General features: G+C 41.3%; 1 protein-coding gene and 2 long non-coding RNA genes across 3 annotated transcripts in view; 1 reads left to right on the top strand and 2 right to left on the bottom strand.

Annotated features, from left to right (window-relative positions):
* Window positions 1-1,314: 1,314 nt before the first annotated feature.
* BRK1 (BRICK1 subunit of SCAR/WAVE actin nucleating complex) lies at window positions 1,315-12,790 on the bottom strand. Its single transcript, XM_085851102.1, has 3 exons — window positions 12,555-12,790; window positions 7,680-7,762; window positions 1,315-1,739 (listed from the first exon to the last, which is right to left on the bottom strand). The coding sequence occupies exons 1-3, from the start codon at window positions 12,670-12,672 to the stop codon at window positions 1,713-1,715; spliced, it is 228 nt and encodes a 75-aa protein (XP_085707228.1). The 5' UTR covers window positions 12,673-12,790; the 3' UTR covers window positions 1,315-1,712.
* Window positions 5,093-5,427, top strand: LOC147013836 (uncharacterized). The gene is made up of 3 exons (XR_015050522.1): window positions 5,093-5,175; window positions 5,238-5,359; window positions 5,390-5,427. It is a non-coding gene; the product is annotated as an uncharacterized LOC147013836 (long non-coding RNA).
* A 7,967-nt stretch (window positions 12,791-20,757) lies between the features above and the next one.
* Window positions 20,758-26,905, bottom strand: part of LOC147013834 (uncharacterized) — a 22,896-nt gene continuing 16,748 nt past the window's right edge. Inside the window, exon 3 of the long non-coding RNA XR_015050521.1 lies at window positions 20,758-25,551. This is a non-coding gene — a long non-coding RNA (uncharacterized LOC147013834). The remainder of the gene's footprint in view (window positions 25,552-26,905) is intronic.

Below are 26,905 nucleotides of genomic sequence, written 5' to 3'. Positions count from 1 at the left end.
CAGCCGAGAACACAAGATTCTGAGTACACAGACAAGTGAGCTAATGATGTACAAAATCCACCATTTACTCTTGGCTCATTCCAAACAATGGATGAGTGTGGTTGTTTTGTTTACACGATACAACGTCTGTGAGCTTTCAAAATTAACCAAAACGTACCTTGAAAAGCTCATATTTTTAATGCGCAACATATTTTTTCACGATTTGGGTAAAGCAAAAAAAGCTAAAGGCACAGCTTACGTTTTGTATCCTCCTGTAGGCCGGATCTGAATCCAGACCTCAACAAAAATTTAATCAGGTTGTTCTCATCACCTAACCAACTGATCTACATAGTTCTGTCATACCCCGTCCACAACTTTGAGATATTGTGCTACATATCGTCTTTGGCCCCATCGCTAAATGGTGAAGAATCACTTAAAAATTCTCAAATCCGGATCTTCACCAAAATCGAATCAATTAGTCATCACACACCCAACCTGTCCACCAAATTTCGACTGAATTTGTCCATGACCGAGATATCCTGCTCACAGACAGACGAGACAAGACAAGACAAACAGGGGTGATGACATAACCTCCACCCACCTTCAGTGGCAGAGGTAATAAAACCAAAAAAGAAGAGAATAATTAAAAGGCATGCAATTAATTACTTCATTAATTAAAAATAAAACTGTTCAATCTTGCTTTGCTGCCAAAGATACTCAAAAGAACACGTAATAAATAATGCACGGGATCATCCAATGAAGAAAATGTACAAGGCCATTCTTTAAACGGTACAACAGCTCCCATTGTTCGAAGCAAAATTTAAGAGGCAACTTGCACGGAAAATGTCCAGTCAACTGGAAGCCGATGCTTCAAAACCGAATGTGATCAGTCATCACACCTTCTGAAAATAAATAATTAAATAAAGAAATAAAAGCCTTTGCAAGATAATATTGGCCACATAACGCAGGTTTCTTTCAACATTGCAAAATATTAATCAGCGCATTCGATTGTGAATGCAAAGACCAGCAGGAGCACGATACAGCTTGTTCGGAATTCTAAAATTGGCAGATAGATGATAGATAGACGGATACATAGATAGAGAGAGATAGGTAGAACGTGGGTTTAATTTGGCTCGTGCTGCGAAATTATCCGTTTCATCTCGCACATAAAGGCCAAGCATGCCCAGCAGCTCAACCTGGCAAAAAAAAAAAAATCCCCAAGAGGGAAAGGTCAATGGCAAAGGAAGTTGGACATGCAAAAATAAAAGGGCTAAAAGAACTGCTGAATCGAAATAAAGAAAGAAAAAAAAATGCAAAATGATGGACGACAAAGGATAAAAATGGGACATCTTTTATTTTTAGATACATTTATGATGCATGTCGTTTTTCATTCAAGAGGAACTTCGAGTTGTTCAAACTAACTAATTGTACAAAGGAAGCATTAAATGACTCGAGCATAATGTTACAACCACATCAGGTCCCAAAAGCCAAGAACAAACAAAAATAAACGAAGAAGGGAGTCAAAAGCAAGATGCAAATTGCTCTGCAATACTTCCCAAACCGCATGTTTGGATGAGAAACTGCAAAAAAATCCGACATGGAGTGCAAGAGATCGGAGCTTTTCGATGCCCTGTATGGTAACGAGACGGGTGAAGCATGACGAGGTTCCGGTATCAGGGTTGGACTTCACTCAAAGCGGATATCCAACGCCACAAAAAAAAAAAACCGCCTCTTCAGGTCAGCGTCTCCCCTTTAGTCACCTGCAGGAAAATCACAACAGATTGTCAATGCACTCCGTGAAAACAGACGGCAAATGAAAAGGAGGTTGGGAAAGATTAGTTTGAGGTGGATACGAGGGAGGGAGAAGGGTGTAAACCCCACCGTTTTGTGCGTGTGTAATTTGTACATGGGCATAAAGATCAAGAGAGTTCATTCCCTGAAAAGGCAGTTCAGCAAAATATCCGACATGTTTCTTCGCCAGGAAACCACTTTCCAATACACCATTCTATCTTGGTGTATCCAATACACCAAGATAAGAATTCTCTCAAATTTAAGACAGATGGTTTTCATTCACAAGGCAAACAAGACCAAATACCACACATGCAAAAGTTGCAAAATTGTCAAATCTTCCATGCAATCACAGCAACATTTTCTTCTTCAAAACAAAAACAACTACTCATAGTTGACCCGCTAGATGGATTTTATGATCGCAAGCGTGTGCGTGTGTCTAGGTCATAACTTTTTAACCATTTAATATTTTGTCATCAAATTTTCAACAAACCTATATTATGAAGAAATGGAGAAGACCGATTTCAATTTTTTTTTTGCTTCTTAATTTTTTTTCTCCCCGTGCACGCAAAGTGAATAGCGAGCGGGGTTAAACAATTGGTTCACTTCTGCCTGTCTGCCCGTCTACAAACATCGGTTTATGATTGAGAAACTACTTGATTTCAATTGAATGTTATATTATGAACAAAAATCGGAACATGAATCAGAAAAACAAACCTGTAGTTGAGCATTACTTTTGCTCTGAATTTGTCCCGATCGCACGTGTGCAGAGAGGAGTGAGATAATATTTCTACTCCGTCTCAGCCGGGCAGTCAAACAAAATTGAAAATCATTCCAAACAGGAAACTCACCGTTTTAAAGGACGTCATGAAGGACACATGCAACGGGAATGAAGAACTAATGTGACGGGTTTAGATAAGGTGGTGCTAAAGACGCTGCATAAACGGCGCTAAACTTCCGGAATCATTTCGATACAACCTTTAAAATCATTATCATATTTTGATTGAATTACAAACTTAAACACTGCATGGGGTAAAGGTGTTCGATGAACTAGAGTTGCTCGTTTTGTTTTTTTAGCTGCGGTTTTCATCAGCTTTAGTTTGAGTACAAAGCGGACGCGGACGAGCTTTGCATTTGGTGATGCTTTCTCGTTCTCATTTTAATGGCATTTATGCTCAGTCTGTGCTCCACCTTCAGGAAGAAGCGAGTCCATCTATTAAATACATACTCGAATGAACGTCACAGAACAGTTCAAGAAAATGACGAACTACATACGATGCAATCTTTACTTTCAGCAATGAACTTGAACTCCACATTATATACCCAAATTTGTAGGGTGTGTGCGTGTGCACACCTCTCGGCCAAACAAACTCCCCGATCACGAGAAACTCCCTCCATTGTTGAGTCAATATCAAGGATTTGTGACGAATGTTCAGGGAACTAAGTTTCAAAGTGTTTTCCAGATCACTGAGACCTGCTGATCAAAATGAGCTGGGGTGACCCTTTTGGAAATATGGGCGTGGCCAACAGAGGGCCATTTTCAAAATGGCTGCCAGCGACACACAATATCTTCCTGATTGCTGATCATGTAAAGTGATATACAAGCTTTTGGTGTTTCAAACTTGGTAGAAAGTTAGGAATAGCCATTTGGCACCATGCAGAGCAATAAAATGTGTTCAATTATATGTTTTTGTAATTGATCACGTGACCCAATATAATAAATATCAAGGCTAAAATCGATTATGTGGGGATGTTTTTTTGAAATAATATATATTTATCAGTTTTAAACGGTTCCCCCGAACATTCATCACGAATCCTTCATAATTGACTCTATGAGTTGTGATATTCTGTCCATGACCTGGTACCAACACAAAATTTACTACCTCCACCACCGAGGGTGGAAGGAGGTTATGTTTTCACCCGTCTGTCTGTTACTTGGCGAAAAAATTTTTCACCAAGGATGTTGGTCTGTAGCGTTTGCCTGTCTGTTGTCACACGATTTTTGACCACAGTTTTCAAGCAATCGTTCTGAATTTTTTTTGTGTTTGTCGGTGACGGCGAAGGACAGCAACGCTTGATTTTGGTGAAGATCTGAGAATTTTTTCAGCGATTCTTCACCATTGAGAGAGAGGGCGAAACCGATATCTAGCACAATATTCAAAAAGTTGTGGACAGATTTGAATGAGACTTGGTGGACAGGTTGGGTGTGTCACAAGGACGAATTGATTCGATTTTGGTGAAGATCTGTATCCGGATTTGGAGACGAGAATTATTTAATTATCAATGTGATCCTTCACCATTGAGAGATAGGGCCAAAAACGATATAGTACTGTATTAGGTCCGATATATTTTCGTGGATCAGGCATTACGTGGCGGAGGTATGCACTCTAAAGAGTGCCCTTCGAGTTGTTAACAGAAGTATTTCCTTGAAAGTTGATTCCAAGTCAGAATCAAAAATATCTTGGCAGCCCAGGGGCAGATCACTAACACACAAAGTTTGTTTTCATGACCTGGGAATGCAAAATAAATAAATAAATAAAAATGAGTGATTAACATCAGTAATTGAGCCTGTGTAATTTCCACACAACAGACAAGGATTTCAGGTGGGGGAGCGTGAACACGGCTGGTGTTATTATAAATCTGGAGGCACAATGCACCCTAAATGGTCCTTCCTCGAGCTATCTTTATCAACGTGAGTGAAGCCACCAGAAGTGCTCCGACGCACACCGTACCGTGCCGATCTTCGTGATGCGGCAGATGGATCGTATAGAGATGGGGAGGATTGGAGGCAAGGGAGAAACGTACCAAGGGCATACACAGTTTCCATGATTAGCTTCCATACATATGACATCAACATATGATCGTCACACGACATATTACTCAATCGCATGGGTGCAAATTAACATGCTGGCCGGTGACTAGAAAAAGTTACTGGCCCGATAAAAGAGACAAAAGCCACAAATTTGATATCAAACACTTTTAATGTACTCACATGAGTGAGTTTGATGAGTGAGGTTGATGGTGAGGTTGGTTGGATGAGCAGGTTTGATTGTGAGGTTGGTTGGATGAGTGAGTTTGATGGTGAGGTTGGTTGGATGAGCAGGTTTGATTGTGAGGTTGGTTGGATGAGTGAGTTTGATGAGTGAGGTTGGATGAGTGAATTTGATGAGTGAGGTTGGTTGGATGAGCAGGTTTGATGCGTGAGGTTGGTTGGATGAGTGAGTTTGATGCGTGAGGTTGGTTGGATGAGTGAGTTTGATGAGTGAGTTTTATGGTGAGGTTGGTTGGATGAGCGAGTTTGATGAGTGAGTTTTATGGTGAGGTTGGTTGGATGAGTGAGTTTGATGAGTGAGTTTTATGGTGAGGTTGGTTGGATGAGTGAGTTTGATGAGTGAGTTTTATGGTGAGGTTGGTTGGATGAGTGAATTTGATGAGTGAGGTTGGTTGGATGAGCAGGTTTGATGCGTGAGGTTGGTTGGATGAGTGAGTTTGATGAGTGAGTTTTATGGTGAGGTTGGTTGGATGAGTGAATTTGATGAGTGAGGTTGGTTGGATGAGCAGGTTTGATGCGTGAGGTTGGTTGGATGAGTGAGTTTGATGGTGAGATTGGTTGGATGAGCAGGTTTGATGAGTGAGTTTTATGGTGAGGTTGGTTGGATGAGCGAGTTTGATGAGTGAGGTTGGTTGGATGAGCGAGGTTGGATGAGTGAATTTGATGAGTGAATTTGATGAGTGAGGTTGGTTGGATGAGTGAGTTTAATGGAGGAGGTTTGCAGAATGAGTGAGTTTGATGGAGGAGGTTGGGTGGATGAGTGAGTTGGATGGATGGATGAGTGAGTTGGATGGATGGATGAGTGAGTTTGATGAGTGGGGTGGTGGTGGGGGAATGATGCAGGGAGGAGGTTGTGGGTGATGGGGAGGGGGGACCTTTTTTGTGTGGGTGATGGGGGGGGCAGCAGGGTTGTGAGTAGTGCTGGGGGGGGCATTTTTGTGGGTGATGGGGTGGTTGTGGCTGATGGACGATGGGGGGGGGGTTGTGGGTGATGGACAATGGTGGGGGTACTACTCGTCCACCCAACATCACATATAAACTCTCATTCACCCAACCTCACCTATCAAACTCACTCATTCATCTAACTCACTCATTAAACCAAAAGCCTCATCAAACTCACTCATTCACCTAACCACACCCATGAAACTCACTCATTCACCAAAATTCACTCATTTAACCAACCTGGGCATGAGAAAATGCGTCCAAACCGCCAAATCTCGCGCAATCACGCGTGATTTGGAACGAGATGAAAACAGACAAAATGGCCGCCGCAGAATTACCGGTGATTTCTACGGATTTCTGCGGACAAAAACAGTAGTTCTAGTTGAGAAAACTAGTCGAGAAGCTAGTACAAAATAACAGGAATCACCGGGGATTCGCCAGCCGGGCAGGTAAGGCAGTATTGTGTACCCGCCCAGCACAAAAGTTAGGCGCCATTGGCGACCATTAATTTGCACCCCTGAATCGCTCCTGGAGAAAAACCCAAGCAGTGTATAAGTAACACTCACTTGAGGACTGAACACGGATATTACAATGAATGTGGAGGAGCAATGCGCCATCTATCTCTATTAGCGTGATAAATTTGTAAAAGGCATCAACAATTTCCGTTAATAGCTTTCAAACACATTACTTGGTGTTTCGTTGTAATTCTCAAAATGCTGTGGTGTATCTACAAAAATACAATGGTTCCAACACACCATGTCATGAGGTTATCCGGAAAATGTGAAGTCAGTTGAATGAAAGGTTAGGAAATGGTGGGATATTGGGGTGGAATATTACTGAGAAGAAGAAGAGGAGCGCAAGTGGTCAGTTTTATGGTTCCTGATTGGCCGTGAAGCGTATCCAATCAAAGTTGACAATCGGACACGGTCGCGTGATGTCTGGTATGCAGACATTCATGAAATGTCCATGAAGCAATGTTGACTTGTTGCTGAGATGTGCTGAGCAAGTAAAGCAATTTTTTTTAATAACAGGGGCACGTGTAAACGCTATAGTAATAAAATGTGTTGTTGACAATAAATCACTACAATGTCAACAAAGGCGACAATCTTCACAATACATATTACTCGATCGCTCCCAGGGGGGAAAAAAAAAATAAAGAAACCCAGGCAGTGCATAAGCACAAGACCCGATCAGGGCCTGAATACCAATCATCAAGTTTTATCTCAGGTTAATTTATTTCTTTTAAATCCAAACATAGCCCTCGACCTTCCTCTGGATGAAAGAGGTGGCGATGCAAACTTTGGTTGCACTGGTTCGTGCAGGGCCCAAATGTATAAACAAACACACAAACAAACTTTCTTTTTTTTTTTAAAATTTGATTTCCAAATCGTCCCCATAAAATCTATTTGTCTTGATATTTATTATATTGGGTCACGTGATCAAATATAAAAATTTAATTGGACACATTTTATTGCTCTGCATGGTGCCAATTGTCTATTCCTTACTTTATACCAAGTTTGAAGCAACAAAAGCTTGTATATCATTTCACATGATTAGCAATAAGGGAGATATTGTGTGACGCTGGCAGCCATTTTGAAAAAGCCACTCTGTTGGCCACACACACATTTTCAAAAGGGTCACCCCAGCTCATTTTGATCAGCAGGTCTCAGTGATTGAGAAAGAAGAAGAAGAAAAAAAAATTCGTTCCCTGAATATTTGTCATGAATCCTTCATAATGGACTCTAATATAGGGAAGTGTTTTAGGCCCCCCCCCAAAAAAAATAATTGATTTCTTCAAAATGCCAACAGGATTACAACAGCACTGGGTAATGCCAGGTAGCACTGCTAGTAATGATATAATTTACAAAATAAATAAATCACCCACAAGACAGACGGACAGACGATGCAGTCATCTCACCCTCGCTTCGATGTATTCCACACGCCGCTCCAGACTAGTAAGCTTTTCATTCAGTGTGGCCAGGCGAGAACGACAGGACATATCTAAAAAAACATAATAATAATAATAATAATAATAATAATAATAATAATAATAATAATAAAAGGCATGTGCAAGCAAAAGGGAAATGGTACAGGTATCACATGCACCATATGAAATGCAATGAACGTACACGTCCCTCAGCAAAGCAACGTCATGAAATCACACGAGGACGTTAGCAGAGTTTTGAAACACGAGTGACTCAAAAGTTAAATTATACTTGGTCAGCTGGTTGAACAGATGGCGTATCAGAACCTTGCACAATAAACAACAACAACAAAAAAACTCATCACGGCAAACGTCTTCCACAATGCTGCAATAAAAATCATTCCCTTTCCTGTAATCGAGAAAGAGCACGCTAAATCATGGTGAACGATAAGCAACCGACAAACAATCGCCGAATTAGAATGTTTTCCAGTGAGTAACCTGGCCCACATTCGGCAGAGTTAAGCGAACGCAAACAGCAAATGGACAACACACAAAAGGCATGGTTCGACTATTCTTAGTCCGAGAATCCGCCAAGTACCGCTGACCTGATCCCAAACAGTTCAACACGTACGGCTTGTCCACAATATGCGGGAACATTTCATCACGAGAATCGCAGTTGATGGCAAAGAATTCCCAAGAACAAGGATGGTATACTCGGCTGATAACAAAAACAAAACAAACAAAAAACAAAACTGAACCTTATTTCCTGATCTGCTTCGACTTACCTTCAAAAGGTAACACTTCATATCCTGTTTCTGGCCTTACGAATGGACTAAGCCCCTCTTAGGATAGTTGCCATCTACGAAGGATGGTTCAACGTTGAAATGGACTATTTAAATAATTATTCTTTGTTCCTATGGAGCACAAGGCTGCGGGGTACCATCATTGGCTGAGGGAGTGGCTGCGCTGCTGATGCAATGCCCTCTGCTGGTCAGGGCAGGAATTTGTAATTTGTTCAGGGTGCCGGTGATAGCTCACCTCCTCTTTGTGAAGGACACCATGGAATCTTTAACATCCACCAAAGAACGTTGGCAGATGGGACGTCCAATGTAACAACACACATTGATGAATCATCCTGCCTGTGAAACACCGGGAAGACAGTTTATAGCTGGGTCTGGATTCAAACCCAGACTAGACAGCTTAGAGGCGAGTGTGCGTACCTTAGGCCATCCTGTCAGTCATATTGAAAAAATAAGAGTTCTCTTCCAAGGAACTTTAATTTAGGAGGCCATTAGTCCCATCATACTTGTATAATGGTTGCAAACATATGGTTGTTTTTGTACGTGCTCTGTCGGTACGACTTGACCGGGGTTCAAACTGCCAACCTCCCAAACTCAGAGCGGACGCTCTTTACCATTACACCACAAAGTCTGGTAATCCTATACAAGCAAAAATTAGAGTTCAATGGGAAATTGTTTGCACATGAAGTGACCTCAATGTCAGTCGAAACATTCGGATTATAAACATCTCCCAGCAATGTTCTTGGTGCACGTTAACGAGCCCGTGTCGTCCAAATTCGCAAGTCATCGGTGAGGCATCGCCAACACCCTGGCCAGATTACAAATTCCTGCCATCTTCAGTGAAATGTCAAGTGTGACGAGCCGGCTCATGAAAGACTTGGACCAAAAACAAAGCTTTCCCCAGTTGAACCCTAAAACTGAGAATAATCGGGGATGGCAACGGTTAGGATGGAACAAGTTTGGGCAAGATGGCTGAAATGGCCTCAGATTTCATCCACTGTTCCCCGTTCTGGATATTTTCATAACGTCAAAGGCTACAAAGACAAATACATGACTACTACAAATACAAACATACTACAACTGCGACAACAACAAATACAAACATACTACGACTATGAATAAAACAAATACAAATATACTATGACCACGACTACAACAAATACAAATATACTACTACTATGACTACAACAAATACAAATATACTACAACTACGACTAAAACAAATACAAATATACTACTACTATGACTACAACAAATACAAATATACTACAACTACGACTCCAACAAATACAAATATACTACAACTACGACTACAACAAATACAAATATACTATGACCACGACTCCAACAAATACAAATATACTACAACTACGACTCCAACAAATACAAATATACTACAACTACGACTCCAACAAATACAAATATACTACAACTACGACTCCAACAAATACAAATATACTATGACCACGACTCCAACAAATACAAATATACTACAACTACGACTCCAACAAATACAAATATACTACAACTACGACTCCAACAAATACAAATATACTATGACCACGACTCCAACAAATACAAATATACTACAACTACGACTACAACAAATACAAATATACTACTACTATGACTACAACAAATACAAATATACTACTACTATGACTACAACAAATACAAATATACTACTACTATGACTACAACAAATACAAGTATACTACAACTATGACTCCAACAAATACAAATATACTATGACCACGACTCCAACAAATACAAATATACTACAACTATGACTACAACAAATACAAATATACTACTACTATGACGACAACAAATACAAATATACTACAACTACGACTAAAACAAATACAAATATACTACTACTATGACTACAACAAATACAAATATACTACGACTACGACTCCAACAAATACAAATATACTATGACCACGACTCCAACAAATACAAATATACTACAACTACGACGACAACAAATACAAATATACTACTACTATGACAACAACAAATACAAATATACTACAACTACGACTAACACAAATACAAATATACTACTACTATGACTACAACAAATACAAATAGACTATGACCACGACTCCAACAAATACAAATATACTACAACTACGACTACAACAAATACAAATATACTACTACTATGACTACAACAAATACAAATATACTGCAACTACGACTAAAACAAATACAAATATACTACAACTACGACTAAAACAAATACAAATATACTATGACCACGACTCCAACAAATACAAATATACTACAACTATGACAACAATAAATACAAATATACTACTACTATGACTACAACAAATACAAATAGACTATGACCACGACTCCAACAAATACAAATATACTACTACTATGACTCCAACAAATACAAATATACTGTGACCACGACTCCAACAAATACAAATATACTACAACTACGACTACAACAAATACAAATATACTATGACCACGACTACAACAAATACAAATATACTATGACCACGACTCCAACAAATACAAATATACTACGACTACGACGACAACAAATACAAATATACTACTACTATGACTATAACAAATACAAATAGACTATGACCACGACTCCAACAAATACAAATATACTACAACTACGACTACAACAAATACAAATATACTACTACTATGACCAAAACGAATACAAATATACTATGACCACGACTACAACAAATACAAATATACTATGACCACGACTCCAACAAATACAAATATACTACAACTACGACTACAACAAATACAAATATACTACAACTACGACTACAACAAATACAAATATACTACTACTATGACTAAAACGAATACAAATATACTATGACCACGACTACAACGAATACAAATATACTATGACCACGACTACAACGAATACAAATATACTATGACCACGACTACAACGAATACAAATATACTATGACCACGACTACAACGAATACAAATATACTATGACCACGACTACAACAAATACAAATATACTATGACCACGACTACAACAAATACAAATATACTATGACCACGACTACAACAAATACAAATATACTATGACCACGACTACAACAAATACAAATATACTATGACAACGACTATAACAAATACAAATATACTATGACCACGACTACAACAAATACAAATATACTATGACCACGACTACAACAAATACAAATATACTATGACCACGACTACAACAAATACAAATATACTATGACCACGACTACAACAAATACAAATATACTACGACCACGACTACAACAAATACAAACATACTACAACTACGACAACAAATACAAATATACTACTATGACAACTACTACAGATATACTACTACTTCCACCACAAATATACTACTACAACTACTGCAACAACTACAAATACAACTACAACTACTGCAAAAATAAATAAACTACAAAAATAGTCCCACCAGTACTACTACGACAAAGACAAAGGTACTACTACCACAGTACTGCAATGGCCCCGACTATAACACACACACACACACACACACACACTTAATCTCGTACCTTTCCGTCCTTCTTGATGCCCACTTCCTCATATCCCCATCTTGTCCCTTTCCCCAAAAAGAGATCCCAAACGGCCCTCCTCAGTATCTCTGGAGAAATCTGTCATTTAAACTCAGTTCCAACATTTTATCATTTCGCTCATCTCATTCAAGAGGATCGGCTGTTCAAACGATTCAAGAGATCACGTCTGGTATAAAAATCAATTTCCTCATGATATCCACACGTGATCGTTAAGGTTTTATAAACATTGTCTTACAGAAAAACCTAATCACACCACACCCCACACACACCACTCCACCCACACCCCACACACACTACACCCCACACACACACCACCCACACCCCACACACACCCCACCCACACCCCACACACACCCCACCCACACCCCACACACACCCCACCCACACCCCACACACACCCCACCCACACCCCACCCACACACCACCCACACCCCACCCCACACCACACAGGTCTCCTCGCCAAAGGTCGGCGAGCTTACCGAAGGAATTAAGAAAGTCAGCGATCTTTTTAATGCTGCTCGAGATGACTTCGATGTACTCCCGATTCGCCCAGTCCTGATGAATCTCCCTCTGGACAGGATCGAACGGACCCGCCATGATTTCACCCACAACACAACACACACTTCCGCAAACCAACCGTCCCTTCTCGCGACTCGTCGAAGCAACTTTTGTTTATCTTAACATTATAATATCGAAGTGCGCCGTTTGCTTTTATTTCGATATGATTCACCCATCTCAACCTTTCCACAAAAAAAAAAAAGCACAAAGCAGCTTTATTTATACACCCCTCCGGATATACACCGCCTTATTTATACACCCAGCTATATTTATACACCGCTCCGGATATACACCGCCGTATTTATACACCCCTCCGGATATACACTGCCTTATTTATACACCGCTCCGGATATTCGCCGCTACGGATATACACCGCTACAGATATACACCGCCTTATTTACAGTGTTGTAATAATAATCAACAATGGACCTTTTCTTGAGGATTTATTCTCACAAAACTCGTACGTATATCGACAACAACAGAAATATACATCAGGTAAGAATAACAAAATACAATAACTAGTATAACATAATACTGAAGGCAAATACCACATACACATCACATGATAACAAGGTTAAACTCCATACTCTAATACCAATTACATTCCTCAGAGTACATTATTCCTAGTATAGTATATAACAAACCTATATTGTTACAGCATGACTTCCACGAAGTGCGTGGTATTCTTGTCAACACCAACCACTGACCTTCATATCCGGTGCTGCCACATCCACCCAATCACCGTTGCCACTAATTACAGTATGGCACTTCATTATCACAACATTCACCCCCTTCCGAGGTGTCTATCTCAATAAATCTCGTCTAATAGGAGGACGAATGGTGCGACCGGATCTTCTTGGCACTGGAGGGTTATCCACAGCATGTGATTGCTGTGGAGTTGCAGGAATCATCTCAGGAACGAGATCACCCACCTCTGAGCAGGGTGCGTCTTGGGGACTACCCTGGGGAATTAGATTTCCTTCAGAAGCAGGAGGTAGAATTTGGGGTTCACTCTTGGACGGGGTTCCAATTGGGGCGAAGTATCTAATGGAGACCTTAGTTTCCCTGCCATCTGGGTAGAGAATATGGGCATAGAGGAGGTCGAGGAGGTCCTCCTCCATAGTGAGAAAAGGAAACCGTGAATATTCGTCCACAATGTTAAGAAAATACTGGTTCTTATCTGTACTCGGAAGAGGCCCCTTGAAATCTATATTGAGACGCTCAAATGGCTGAGTAGATTTTATGAGTCGAGTCTTATCTGGTTGGTGAAACTTGGGCTTGCATTCTGCGCATATTCTACAAGATCCAACAACCTGCCGGACATCCTCCACAGAATATGGCATATTCTTAGATTTCACAAAATGGTATAAGCGGGTAACCCCTGGGTGGCACAAGGCTTCGTGGAGGTTAGACGGTGAATGTCGATCGTGACATGCCATCCCACAATAAGACCTGGAGAATGTATCAGAGGGAATGTTTTCTCGACCAGGATGATACACAATGTCAAAATCATATCAAGATAATTCCATCCTCCAACGCATGAACTTATCATTCTTTATCTTATTTTTATGCTGCTTATCAAACATATAGCTCACTGATCGTTGATCTGTCTTTATAGTAAAATGTCAGCCTGTCAAATACTGTCTCCAGTGGCGAACTGTTTCAATAATAGCCTGGGCCTCCTTCTCAATAGAAGCATGACGACATTCGGGTCCCTGAAGGGTTCGGGAAAAGAAGGCTACCGGACGTCCTGCCTGGGTGAGGACTGCAGCAATTGCTACATCCGAAGCATCGGTCTCAACTTCGAAGGGTATGGATTCGTCAATCGCCCTCACCACTGAACCTTCAATGTCTTGCTTAAGTAGATGGAAAGCCGCTTCTGCTTCCCTTGTCATGGGAAATGTAGTAGTGGCACACAGTGGGCGGATCTTGCTTGAGTAGTCATATATCCACTGTGAATAATAGGCAAAGAAGCCAAGGATGCGTCGGAGTGATTTCATGTCCCGAGGCACAGGCAAGTCCTGCAAGGGTCGGAGTCGTTCCGGATCCGGGCGCATTTCCCCTCCACCACATAATCGAGAATACTGAGCTTGTTAGTTGAAAAGATGCATTTGTCTTCATTGTAAGTTATATTCTTTCTCTTAGCAGCCTCAAGAAATTTCGTGAGATTAGCGTCATGCTCTTCCTGAGTAATGTTGTCCAAGTAAGCAAATGTTCCAACCAGTTCTTTTTCTTGGATGAATGAATCCACGATACGTTGGAAGCAAGCCACTCCGTTGGTGACGCCAAAGGGAACCCGAGCAAACTGATAAAGGCGTCCACAGGCCTCAAATGCGGTGTATGGCTTATCTTCATTTCTGATGGGGATTTGATGATACGCACTACGGAGGTCAATCGTACTAAAAACACGGTATTGAGCAATCTTGTTAACAGTGTCATCTATACGAGGCAGAGGATACCCGTCAAGAAGTGTAAATTTGTTGATAGTTTCTGAATAGTCCACGGCTAAGCGTTTCTTGTGAGTTTCGTTCTTAACTACAACAACCCGTGCACGCCAAGAGGAGTTACTGGGCTCTATAATACCTTCCTTCAACATCCTTTGAATTTCCTTTTCAATGAATTTACGATCATCGGGAGAGTACCGGCGTGATCGAGCAGCAACAGGATAACAATCAGTTGTCAAGTTGGCAAACAGTTCTGGAGGGTCAACACACAGTGTACTGAGTCCACAGATAACAAGAGGAGGCAAACTACCTCCATATGTCAGTGTAACACTATCATGCAGTCCCTGAAAATCCTGGCCCAAAACTATATCTGAACACAGCTGAGGGAGTATGGACAGACGCACATCTTGGTAGCACCGACCGTTTACTTTGATATTGACTCGACAGAACCCAGATGTCTGAGCGGTGAAGGAAGTGGATGCCATGGAAACATTGCCTTGGGTGTGATGTACACTTAAGGAATGGCACTTAAAGAGGTCGGGATGGATAAAACTTTCTGAACTACCACTATCAATAAGGCCATCCAATTCCACTCCATTGAGCGTGACCCTCGCAACCGCCTTTGATAACACCCCTGGGGCAGTGGCAGAAGACACAGCCGCTAACGTTGCCTGATCAGAGGAAGTTACACAAGCACCAGTAGCTGCTGATGAAGTACTACGGCACACCTTAGCAAAATGACCCTTTTTCTGGCACTTATGACACACAGCCTCTCGTGCCGGACATTAAAAAAACCACAAAAGAAACTTATCACCAGTAGCAACCATTACAGTTGTGGGTTCCACTTCACCGGTATTCTGATTGTCCACTGGCAGTGCTTCATGGCCCAGGCAAGCTTCTTTTTCTTATTTTGCCATCTTACCAATGGCTTTCTTACTGCGACTCGACCTGTCAAACTTGCAGCTCAAAGTCTTCCCTTCACAGTTGAAACTGAGACTTCCTTACTTCGACCAGTGTTAAGCTGTGCTTGAAGCTGCTGTCCTGTGAGCCGCCTATCACACAAGCTGTTGACTCTCAGAAACTTGTCTTCTGATTGTGTTGTGGCTTTGGGTCTGCCAGATCTCTTCTTGTCAGAGTTTCCTCCAGTTTCCAAGTGCCTTTTGATGGTGTCGGAAACTGTACTCACTGACACCTTGGCTTTCTTTGCAATTTCTCTAAAGGAAAGACCTACACTTTTAAGGGTTATAATGGTCTGTCTGTCTTCCTTTGTTAATTGTCTTTTTCTCGCCATTATAATAACAATAAACTACTTCCTGCAGTGCAATATTGTCCAAATAATGCTTCAGGGGGTGTAGCACCACAGTCTGTTCCAACAATGCTTTTATTCAGAGGGTTTGTAACTAATCAACAAAAGTTGGGACACCTGTAGGAATTGTTTGCATCAACTTTCAAGGCTTAATTTACTTCCATTGCTGCAGAACAGCTGTAGTTGCTAACCCAGTACTTGTTCCCTGAAAAGGGCCATTTTTAACAACTCTGAAATTTACATTATTTTTCAGTTTTTGGTAACCTAAACTTTTTTTGTTAACCTCTGGTAGTTTACCGCTTCGCTTTGTACCATTTCAGGCTATTCACTGGACTTGAACTCCTTAAATTTCAATAAAAGCCTGAAGAATGATGGTGTTTTAAAACTTAAGACTGGTAGTATATATATATATATATATATATATATATATATATATATATATATATATATATATATATATATATATATATATATAATTTAATAATCCTAACAAATAGTCCATCGCAACGCACTCCCTTGTCCTCCCACTACACAAAAGGAAGGGGTCTATCTGCATGTATATTAATGGCATAACTGACTCAGGACAACTATCTGTTGTATGCATGCAGTTCCAAGAACCGCAACTATATATATATATATATATATATATATATATATATATATATATATATATATATATATATATATATATATATATATATATATATATATATATATATATATATTGTTACGGCTGTGGAAATTCGCAGAACTCCATAAAGGTTCCTTAGTTCAGTGAGATCGATAAGTCTGTGTTCAGTTAGATTTCCCCACCGTTGTTTAATGGGAATTATTCGGGTTCACCGGGCTGCGACCCTTTGAGATAGTGTATTTCTTTCTCTATGGTTATTTTGGACCGACAGAGCACGCTACCACCCCTTCCGCGTCGAAAACCATCCGAGAACATCAAACAATAGCGCCAAGGGAAGAACTGCGATGACACGCGGGTTTTACCGCCTTTTTTCTCCTCGGGGTGTGACGAGAAGGGTGAGGCGGTTCGCTCGCGATTGGTGGATACGAGGAGTGAGGTTGTCGGAGTTGAGAAACGCCCCTTTTCGAGAAGCTTCTCGAAGGAAGGTGGAGCCGAGAACGGGGCGGAGCGACGGGCGGAGTCCCGTGCTATAAAGGGCGGACCGCATGCGAGGCTGACCCCCTCTTCTTGGTTCATGCTCGCCCCTGTCTCACGGTGGTCCAGTTCTTCTTCTTCTTCCTCGATTGGTTCCTGCGCTCGTGGTCCTGTGAGCGGCCTGTTGGTGGGAGACGCGGACGAAGGCACAGCAGTACTGGCTGTGTGGTGGACCTGCGCGTCTGGACGAGGAGTGCCGGAGAGAGCTTGCCGGCCACGTGGGAGGCCCGGAACCAGGCACGACCACGCTGACGGTCGTGGGAGCGGGACGTCGCGACTCGCCGACCACCGAGGGGGGCAGGTAACCTGCCACGGTCTCACGGGACCCGTTCGGTCATCCAGGTCCCACGTTATAAAGGTCTGCGGACCCTGTCTGCCACCCTCGTCTTTGGGGGTGGCCATTTCTTTCTTTTGAACGAATGTTGGTGGCGCCGTGTCCTGTGAAGTTGACCTGCCTAAGTGACTGCGCATGTACATTATTGCTCGTAGTCGGTGGTATTGCTTTTGTTTCTTGCTTGCACATTGCATGACTGCCTTGCTTGTGATGTGTGTGTAAATAATAAATGTCCTTGTGTGAAATGTATCCCGTTCGTTGCGTCCTCTTCCCCCCATTGGAAATGCCATCTTGCATCGTGGAATGATTAGTGGGTTTTAAACACCCGTTTAAGAGAATCGGATCCGGTGAGGTCGACGATAATACCCGCTCGGTTATCGTTCAGAATGGAACGGACCGCTGAAGCGGTTCGTGTCCCAAGCTGACCTGCGTCGAGGTACGGCCCCACGGTAGGTTACCCGTGCGAGTACTTAGGTATATCGACATCTGGTGAGTGACCCTATTTCGCGCGGGTAGAATGTGGATTGGGCTGTGGTGAGGTTAAACCTCCACCCGTAACTGGTTTCTGGTGATAGTTCCAGGAGGGTCACGACTGAATTATCCGTCCGGTGGGTGACGCGGTTGCTATTAGTGGAAAGCGGCCAATCGCACGCCGGCGGGCGCGAATTCGTAAAAAAAAAAATATATATATATATATATATATATATATATATATATATATATATATATATATATATATTACAGCATTCGTGGATCCCCAACTACATGTAGTGTCACTATATGGGGGGTGGTGCGGTGTTAATTAGATGTGGATTATGAATAAGTTCCCCCATGTGTGATTGCACCCCTGTAACCTATTCCTACGCTTTTGCATTTACAAGCAAGCCAAACGTCCTAAGCAGCAAGAAGCCCCACATCCAAGGGTGACGGCGGGCGATGTCACGCCCCCAGGGCTGACGATTGATGGGCATGACAGAAGCGAGGCAAGCGTGCCGAACAGTTGAGAAGCCCTGCCTTCCCGTGTTTGGTGCGAGCAAGCGACGCCCCATGAGGAAACGGTGGTTCGGTGACGTCAGACAGAGTTCAGAGAGCAAGGAAGAATGCACGAGTGCGGAGTGAGGGATGCATGCAGTCGAGAAAGAACCTAGCTTGGAGATGGCCTGTAAGAACAGGGTTTTCAGGCTGGCTTTCCTTCAAATCATGAAGAAGACGGCATGATTCTCGTCTTTGTGCTAAGGCGAATTGGCTCGCATACCGAGCAAGGCGTTGGCCATTGGCTCTTGGTTGCGTCATGAGAGACGGACCCGGGAGCCTCGTGTATGTCAAGCAGTGGGTTGGTGAGGACGATCGATGCACGAGGCAGCTGCATGGGGCCTCTGAGCCTTGGTGTTGAATACCGCTCACAAATTACCTGACGAATGCTCCAGCTGTGAGAGAGCGGCTTGGCACTATTTTGCGCGCATCTTCATCTGCAGGACGAAATGTCTCGATTCCAAGTTCCACAAGGACCATCTCTGGACCAAGCTAAGTAGCAGAATAAAGGAAGGATTTTTTTTTTTATTTCGTTTTCCCTTTTCTGTATTTAAGTCTGTGTGTAGAAGTGCCTTGACGTTGACTTTAGTTTGTTCCTTGTAAATATTTATATTGTCATTAAACTCCGCGGTTATTTTAAGTTGATGTGTCTGTTTACTTGTCGTGGGGTTCGAGTATAACCCCCCCCCCCCATGTGCTTCCATCTTTACCTCCATCACTCTGCCCCTCCCAAGCGTGTTATAATCTCCGAGGATCAATGTGTGCGCCGCCGAATTAGGAAAAACCGCTCGAATATCCGGGCTGGCGGTGTTAATCGCCCGCCACCACAATTTGGGTCGGGGGATTAAACTGGACCGCCAGCTCCATGATATATATATATATATATATATATATATATATATATATATATATATGTATATATATATATATATATATATATATATATATATATATATATATATATATATATATATATATATATATATATATATATATATATATATATATATCATTCCAGCAATGTGTGTGTGTGTGTGTGTGTGTGTGTGTGTGTGTGTGTGTGTGTGTGTGTGTGTGTGTGTGTGTGTCTGCGACCACCGTTTCTCGACAACCACCGGTCCGATCTGATTGAAACTTGTTAGGAATATTGCCAGGGCCGCACGGATGTGCCTTTTCAACGTTTGATATTAATCGGACGAGCGGTTCCCAAGTTACGGCCATTTATCTGTCAACCAATGACAGGACACGGTGCTATGACGTCATTCGTGACGTCACAATTAATGTTTATTTTTTTTGCACGATTGACGTCACAATTCTTCTTCTTCTTCGTTTGGTATGACGTCACAATTGACGCTGGGGACCTTAGTATGTGCCTTTTCAAGGTTTGATATTAATCAGACAAGCGGTTCCCAAGTTACGGCCATTTATCTGTCAACCAATGACAAGACACGGTGCTATGACGTCACGAATGACGTCACAATTAATGTTTATTTGTTTTTATTTTTTTTGCATGATTGACGTCACAATTCTTCTTCTTCTTCGTTTGGTATGACGTCACAATTGACGCTGGGGACAATTGACGCTGGGAAAAATGTGCCTTCAAGGTTTGATATCGTTCTTCATCCATTTCAGCTGTTTCCCAAGGTTTGAAAGCTGTGTTTTCCCAAGGTTTGAATCCATTGTTTAAATTATTAATTAATCCCAAGGTTTGGGGGGGCGAGAGAGAAGGGACGAGAGAGAGGGGGCGTCAATTCGAGAGAGGAGGGGGCGAGAGAGGGGCGGGAGAGGAGGGAGGTGAGAGGAGGGGTGAGACTCGGGGGGGAGAGGGGATGAGAGAGGGGTGGGGGCGTCACAATTCTTCTTCTTCGTTTGATATGACGTCACAATTGACGCTGGGGACCTGAGTATGTTTCCCAGGTGTTTCCCAAGTTATGGCCATTTATGATACGGTTGGTCCGATCTAATTGAAACAATTCCCCAATCCAGTCGTCGTTTACGAGAGTGAAGGAACGAAGCTGCACCTACTGGCACGCACCTACGGGCCCGCACTATTATATATAAATATGTATATACATATACATGCAAATGGACCCCAAAAATGGACCTCAATTGTCTGCATCACAGGAGATCTTTTCGGATTTAATAAAATAAATAAAAATCAGTGCATTAAATCGTGAAAACAAGAAGTCCAACGACTAAGATGCTTAGTTTACAGGAAATTTCAATAAAAATGCATAAACAACGAGAACAGCACTCGGTCGAGTGAATAACTCCGCCAGGCTGATTAGTTAACATTTTATCTCCCACTGATAGGTCGGATCTGGATCCGGACCTGAACTAAAATCGAATCAGCTTACTCTTGTCACCTAACCAACTCATCCAACAAATTTTGGCCGAATCGTATCATGCTATATATCGTGGTAGCCCCATCACTCAAAGGTGAAGAATCACTTAAAAATTCTCGGAACTGGATCTTCACCGAAATTGATTCCATTCATCCTCGTCACCAAACCAACCTGTCCACAAAGTTTTGTCTGAATCTGTCCATAACTTTTGGAGATATCCAACTCACAGACAGACAAACAGACAGGGATGAAAACATAACCTTCGTCCACCTTCAGTAGCAGAGGTAAAAAGCAACGTCGAAAATAAATTCCGCAACAAATAAATAAGTTTCAACATTATCATAAACGATACAATTGAAGAATGTTAAAACACATACAATGGAACAGATAATTGAGCACTTCATGAAAGGTGAAGATGGAAAATAAAAACATGAACAAGGATATTAAAATGACACTAGAAAAGATTGAAAAACCATAATTAAAAGTGAAAACATATCATGAACAGAGAAAACTAAACAAACAATATACAACACCAAGAATGTGCCACGACTAAGGTCATATACGGACAAAAATATTTTTAAAATCTCAAATGTGACTGTTGAGCAGTCGAACGAGGATGGCAATGGAGGATTGTGTGTATCAATGTGTCTATCAAGTTTGTGGAATATCAATTTGGTTCAAATTCCTCATATTACGTCCAGATCCTAATTGTCAGATTTGAGGAAAGAGGTGGCGATGACGATTGAAAACAAATACGGACTTGGCAAAGCGTGTAAGGAGTTCAACGCGACCATTAGCGAAGGATTCAACATTATAAGTAACTAGCCGAAACCCCGTCACAGACGGTTTCCGTTCCATGAGCCCAATATGACAACCAGTGGAGCCTTTTGTAAGAGCCGGATCCCAGTCGATGTACTCCATGGCCTTACCTAATGAGGCCTACAAAACGAGGCCTTGCACACGACATTTTTGGTGTACACTACTCCTTGTGAAGAAGTCCCCTGATTTGTGCATGTGTCGACTTTGACATGCAAACACCGTGTCAAAACTTCTCAGGTCACAGTACCGACAAAAAACGTGACACGACCGCGAGGAGGAGCACAAAATTGGTCCTTCAGTATTAATATATAGAAGGTTGCCGAGGCAAAAATGCTACAGTTAGAACGATCGTATATAAGAGTCGTACTCTCATATACTATAGGTAGGAACAGGTCCTACTACAGTAGTCTGCAGAGAATTATGACAGTGAAAGGAATGCCAGTTTTTCCCTGGGAGCGACCGCTCTGAGTCTAGGAGGTCAGTGGTTAGAACCCTGGCCGAGTCATAACAAAGACTTTAAATTGGTACGTGCTGCTTCCTTGCTTGACGCTCAGCATTCTAGAAAAAAAAGGGATAGAACATGGACAAACAACTATATGTTGGCAACCATAGCACAGGCTTCGATGAGCCTAATGGAATCCTCCTGTGTTGAAGATCCTTGCAAGGGAACTCATACAAGTGTATAAAAGGTCAACATTGGAAAAATGATTTTGAAGAGTGATCATTCACAATACTCTCTTTTGAACCATCTCAATATTTCTAACTTAGTAGGTCGTCAAGCCTGAACTCCATATCCGATGCGATGTCCATACTCTGTCACAGAGCATCGGTGCTGCCGAAGCAGTTTCTTCGCCTTGGGCCATACTGAGTGGTTTGCCATCCCTCTCCCAGCAGTAGTTTGTGCAGAAGTTTGTTCAGGGTGCCGGCGATGGCTTCATGGAGGACACTGTGGGTTATTTAACGTCCACCAACTCATGCAGGCAGACAAGACGTCCAGTTTCACGTTCATCTGAGCGATGGCACACACATTGATGATTCACCTTGCCTGTGAATCACCAGGATGACAGTTTATAGGTGCGCTGACATCCTAACCCAGGCTGGACAGCTTTGAGGCGACTGTGCATACCTCGAAGCCATCCCATCAGCGAACTCCATATCAGATGCTCCAACTTCCATGACGTTGGGGTGAATGTACTCCTTGTCAATCACTACTAACTGCTCAACTATCACACCATTCTTAAGCTTAACCAAGATGTACAGACACCTGGAGGCATTGCTGACTGTGCACTCAACACATTTATCCACATACCCAACACTGGTGCCAGCCAGAGTCCACGTCAGCATTGAGGTGCTATCACATCAAATCACATAACTGAATATGCCTCATGAAAAAGAAGTTTAATTATTATTTATTTCACAGCCTAGATGCACAACATATATTGCATATTAGCAAATATAATCTTTACAAGTGTGTTTGGCTTTGTGTGTGCATACGTTGATGCGGCACGTTTTGATTCGTTTCCAAGGAGTGAAAAACCCATGGGACGGCAATATGAGAGGTTGTGCAGTTAACAGGTGGGGAGGGCGTGGAAGTAAAGGGATGAAGGTGAACCTGCAGTGGAACAAAGAAAATAATGGAAGGGGAAAAGGGGGAAAACAGATATACAGGTTGATAGAAATTGTATGTCTGAAAATTTGTACTTCACCTGTGGATTTTCACTAACCACGTACAGCCTACCGGACTCCATATCCGATCCGATGTGTGAAAAGCTCTCAGGTTGACTCAAGAAGTTTCTTTAATGGTAAATTTATTTGCCGTTTGTTCAACAATTTAAACTTGATTACCATGATTGAAAAGAGTGAGAGATCACTCAGGTGTGGCTCAGGTACAGTGAGGGCATCCTGTGTACTACCTCAGTGTTATATTCCTCTGCATCACAAACACACACACACACACACACATTTATATATTTATACTTATCTATTCATAAAATAATATTATAATCTCTTCTTATAGACTGCCGTGCCTCTCATTTGTCAAACTTGTTGAATTCTCCTTCTCTGAAAACGTTTTCCTCCTTCTTGAGGAATAAAGGACCACACATAATAAATAATTAATTGTCTCTGCAAAATGGTGACATTTCCACTTCCCTTCCTTGGACCCTAATTTTATTTATTTTTCTTCTAAGGTTCATTGTGGAGCTTGTACATACGTCACAAGCTGGGTGAAGACTTTAGTAGTGTATTTATATCTGAATTACAAGCCATGAGTAGACAATGAACGAGCATATGGTGAAAAGGATTTTAACCTGGATTCGTTCGCATCATCCGCCAGGGGTCAGATCTGAACAAAACAGGTGAACCCATTTATTCCATACTTTTTCTTTCATCTTCTTCACCTTTCTCCCAGCTTCATCTCTCCTTAATTGTATTTCCCCTTACACCCTTTCCTCCCCCCACTGGTCCCCCCCTCCTCCCACTTCCCTTCTCACTCATTCCCTCTCCCTTCAATCTTCCACTGTTCCTAAAGTATCCCTCATTTTTTATACTTTAATTTTTTTTTCACCAACTTCCCATGTGAAATAGAGAAGTATCTTAATTTTTCATTCCCTGCCCCGTGTCATGTGTCAGTAAGAGCATCCAAGTCCTTTTGAGCAGGTCGGATAATGATCCATGCGAGGCTATCATTGGCCCTGAATTTTGCAACAGGTGCACAGATATAACGCTGTTGTTGCTGTGCACGCTGACATGTGTGATCATTCAGGGATGGCTCAGGTACGGGATCACTGAGCTACAGCACAGGTATGGGAACACTCAGGGATGGCTCAGATACGGGATCGCTCAGGTATGGGATCGCTTCGGTACAGCTCAGGTATGGGATCACTCAGCTATGGAATACACAAATAGAGATCATTCAACTGCAGCTCAGGTAAGGGGTCATATAAACACGTGATGCACCTGCATCGGGTGGGATGCATTAACAACCATGGCAATTGTAACAACGAAAGGCAATATAATTATCAAATTATTGATTGGAAAAAAAAATCCAGGTTTTATCCGTATTTTTAAACCATGCTGGCTTGAAGGGTCACTGGGGCTGAAATATATCGTTTTGAAAGGTTCTTTCCAAATGTGCTATTTTGCCCATCAAGGGTTAATAAGTTTGTTTTTTAATCAACGAGTACTAATCATCCCTTTCTGTAACACACCTTTAGCTTCGTTCAGCATCCTTTTCTTTCCTCCATCAGCTCTGCAGCCAATCTCCTCTTCCCACCTCCACTTCCATTCCTTCTTTTCCTCTCACCTTCCGAGGAGGTCCCCGTGCGAGGCAGGGCCCCGGAGGTACCCTTGGGACTCCTCGTGAGCCACGAGAGCCGAAGTTCCGAGCTCGGCACGCGCACACCTTTCGGTGCAGGTGAGGCTGGAAGGTTGTGCCAGCGATCACAGGCAGGAGAGACCGTCAGGTATGAAAACTGTGCGTGCGGGGAGACAGGTGAGTATCTATAATGAACAACGCTTCTTCTTAAAACAAAAAAAACAAAAAAACCCATTGATAACGACTTGCAATTTACATCTGTGAAATTACTTGTTCTAACAATTTAAATATTTCCTTTTTTTTTTTTAGTTTATATAATGTGTAGAAGAAAACAAAAAAGCAACTGACAACGGACGCGGAGTATGTCTGTGAGTTTCATTCTCATTATTCATCGAATTGGTTAACGAAAACATTTTCGCCTTCAAAGAATTCCTTTTCTTGGATCAAAGAGAAATTTTGCTGATGGTTTCGAGACGACCAGTTAATTTATCGCTGTTTAAATTAAATAAATAAAAATACAGCATTGCCATTCATTCTTCACCGACTGGACAATAAAATGGGATTTTTTGTATTTTAAAAGTCGGAATTTCCGTTACACGCTGGGATTTCAAACAAGCGTTTAACACGAACCTTAACAGATGTACTAAAAACGATGTGGGGCACAAAAGAGTGGAGAAGGTGAAAAAGATTTAACAAAAAGCCGGAAAAGGAACATGAAATCAAAACCTTTCAATGACAAGATTCGCTTTGTCTTCAAGACATGGTGTGAGTATGAGGTTAAAATATCTCGGCGTTGGAAGCTCTTGTGAGAATTTTATTTAATACTCAAAATATTAAATTTCGATTTTATACCATATATATATATATAATTAAAAAAAAATTTTTTTTTAGATATTTATATATATAAATACATTTTATATATGTATGTATATATATGTATATATATATATATATATATATATATATATATATATATATGTATATATATATATATATATATTATTTAAAAAATTTTTTTTTAGATATTTATATATAAGTACATTTTATATATGTATACATATATATATATATATATATATATATATATATATATATGGATTATATGTATATATATATATATATATATATATATATATATATATATATATATATATATATATATATATATATATATATATATATATATATATATATATATATATATATATATATATATATATATATATATATATATATATCTGCGTACCCCAGATGTATGCACACTCGCCTTGTAGCCATCCAGCCTGGGTTTGAATCCCGACCCAGCTTTAAACTGTCATCCCAGTATTTCACAGATGTGTGCGTCGTCCCTCGGATGGACGTCAAATTGGCGTCCCGCCTCTTAACAATAGTCGGTGGATGTTAAAGATCCCACGGTGTCCTTCGCGAAGAGTGGGTGAGCTATCACCGGCACCATGAATAAATTACAAATTCCTGCCCTGACTTACTGCTGGGAAGGCAATGGCAAACCA

The sequence above is a fragment of the Eptatretus burgeri genome, chromosome 13, assembly GCF_056783735.1.
Source record: "Eptatretus burgeri isolate ZD-2024b chromosome 13, Ebu_testis_v1, whole genome shotgun sequence".
Classification (NCBI taxonomy): Eukaryota; Metazoa; Chordata; class Myxini; order Myxiniformes; family Myxinidae; genus Eptatretus; species Eptatretus burgeri.
The sequence above is the reverse complement of the archived record's forward strand: the minus strand, read 5'-3'. Positions and strand labels throughout refer to the sequence as shown.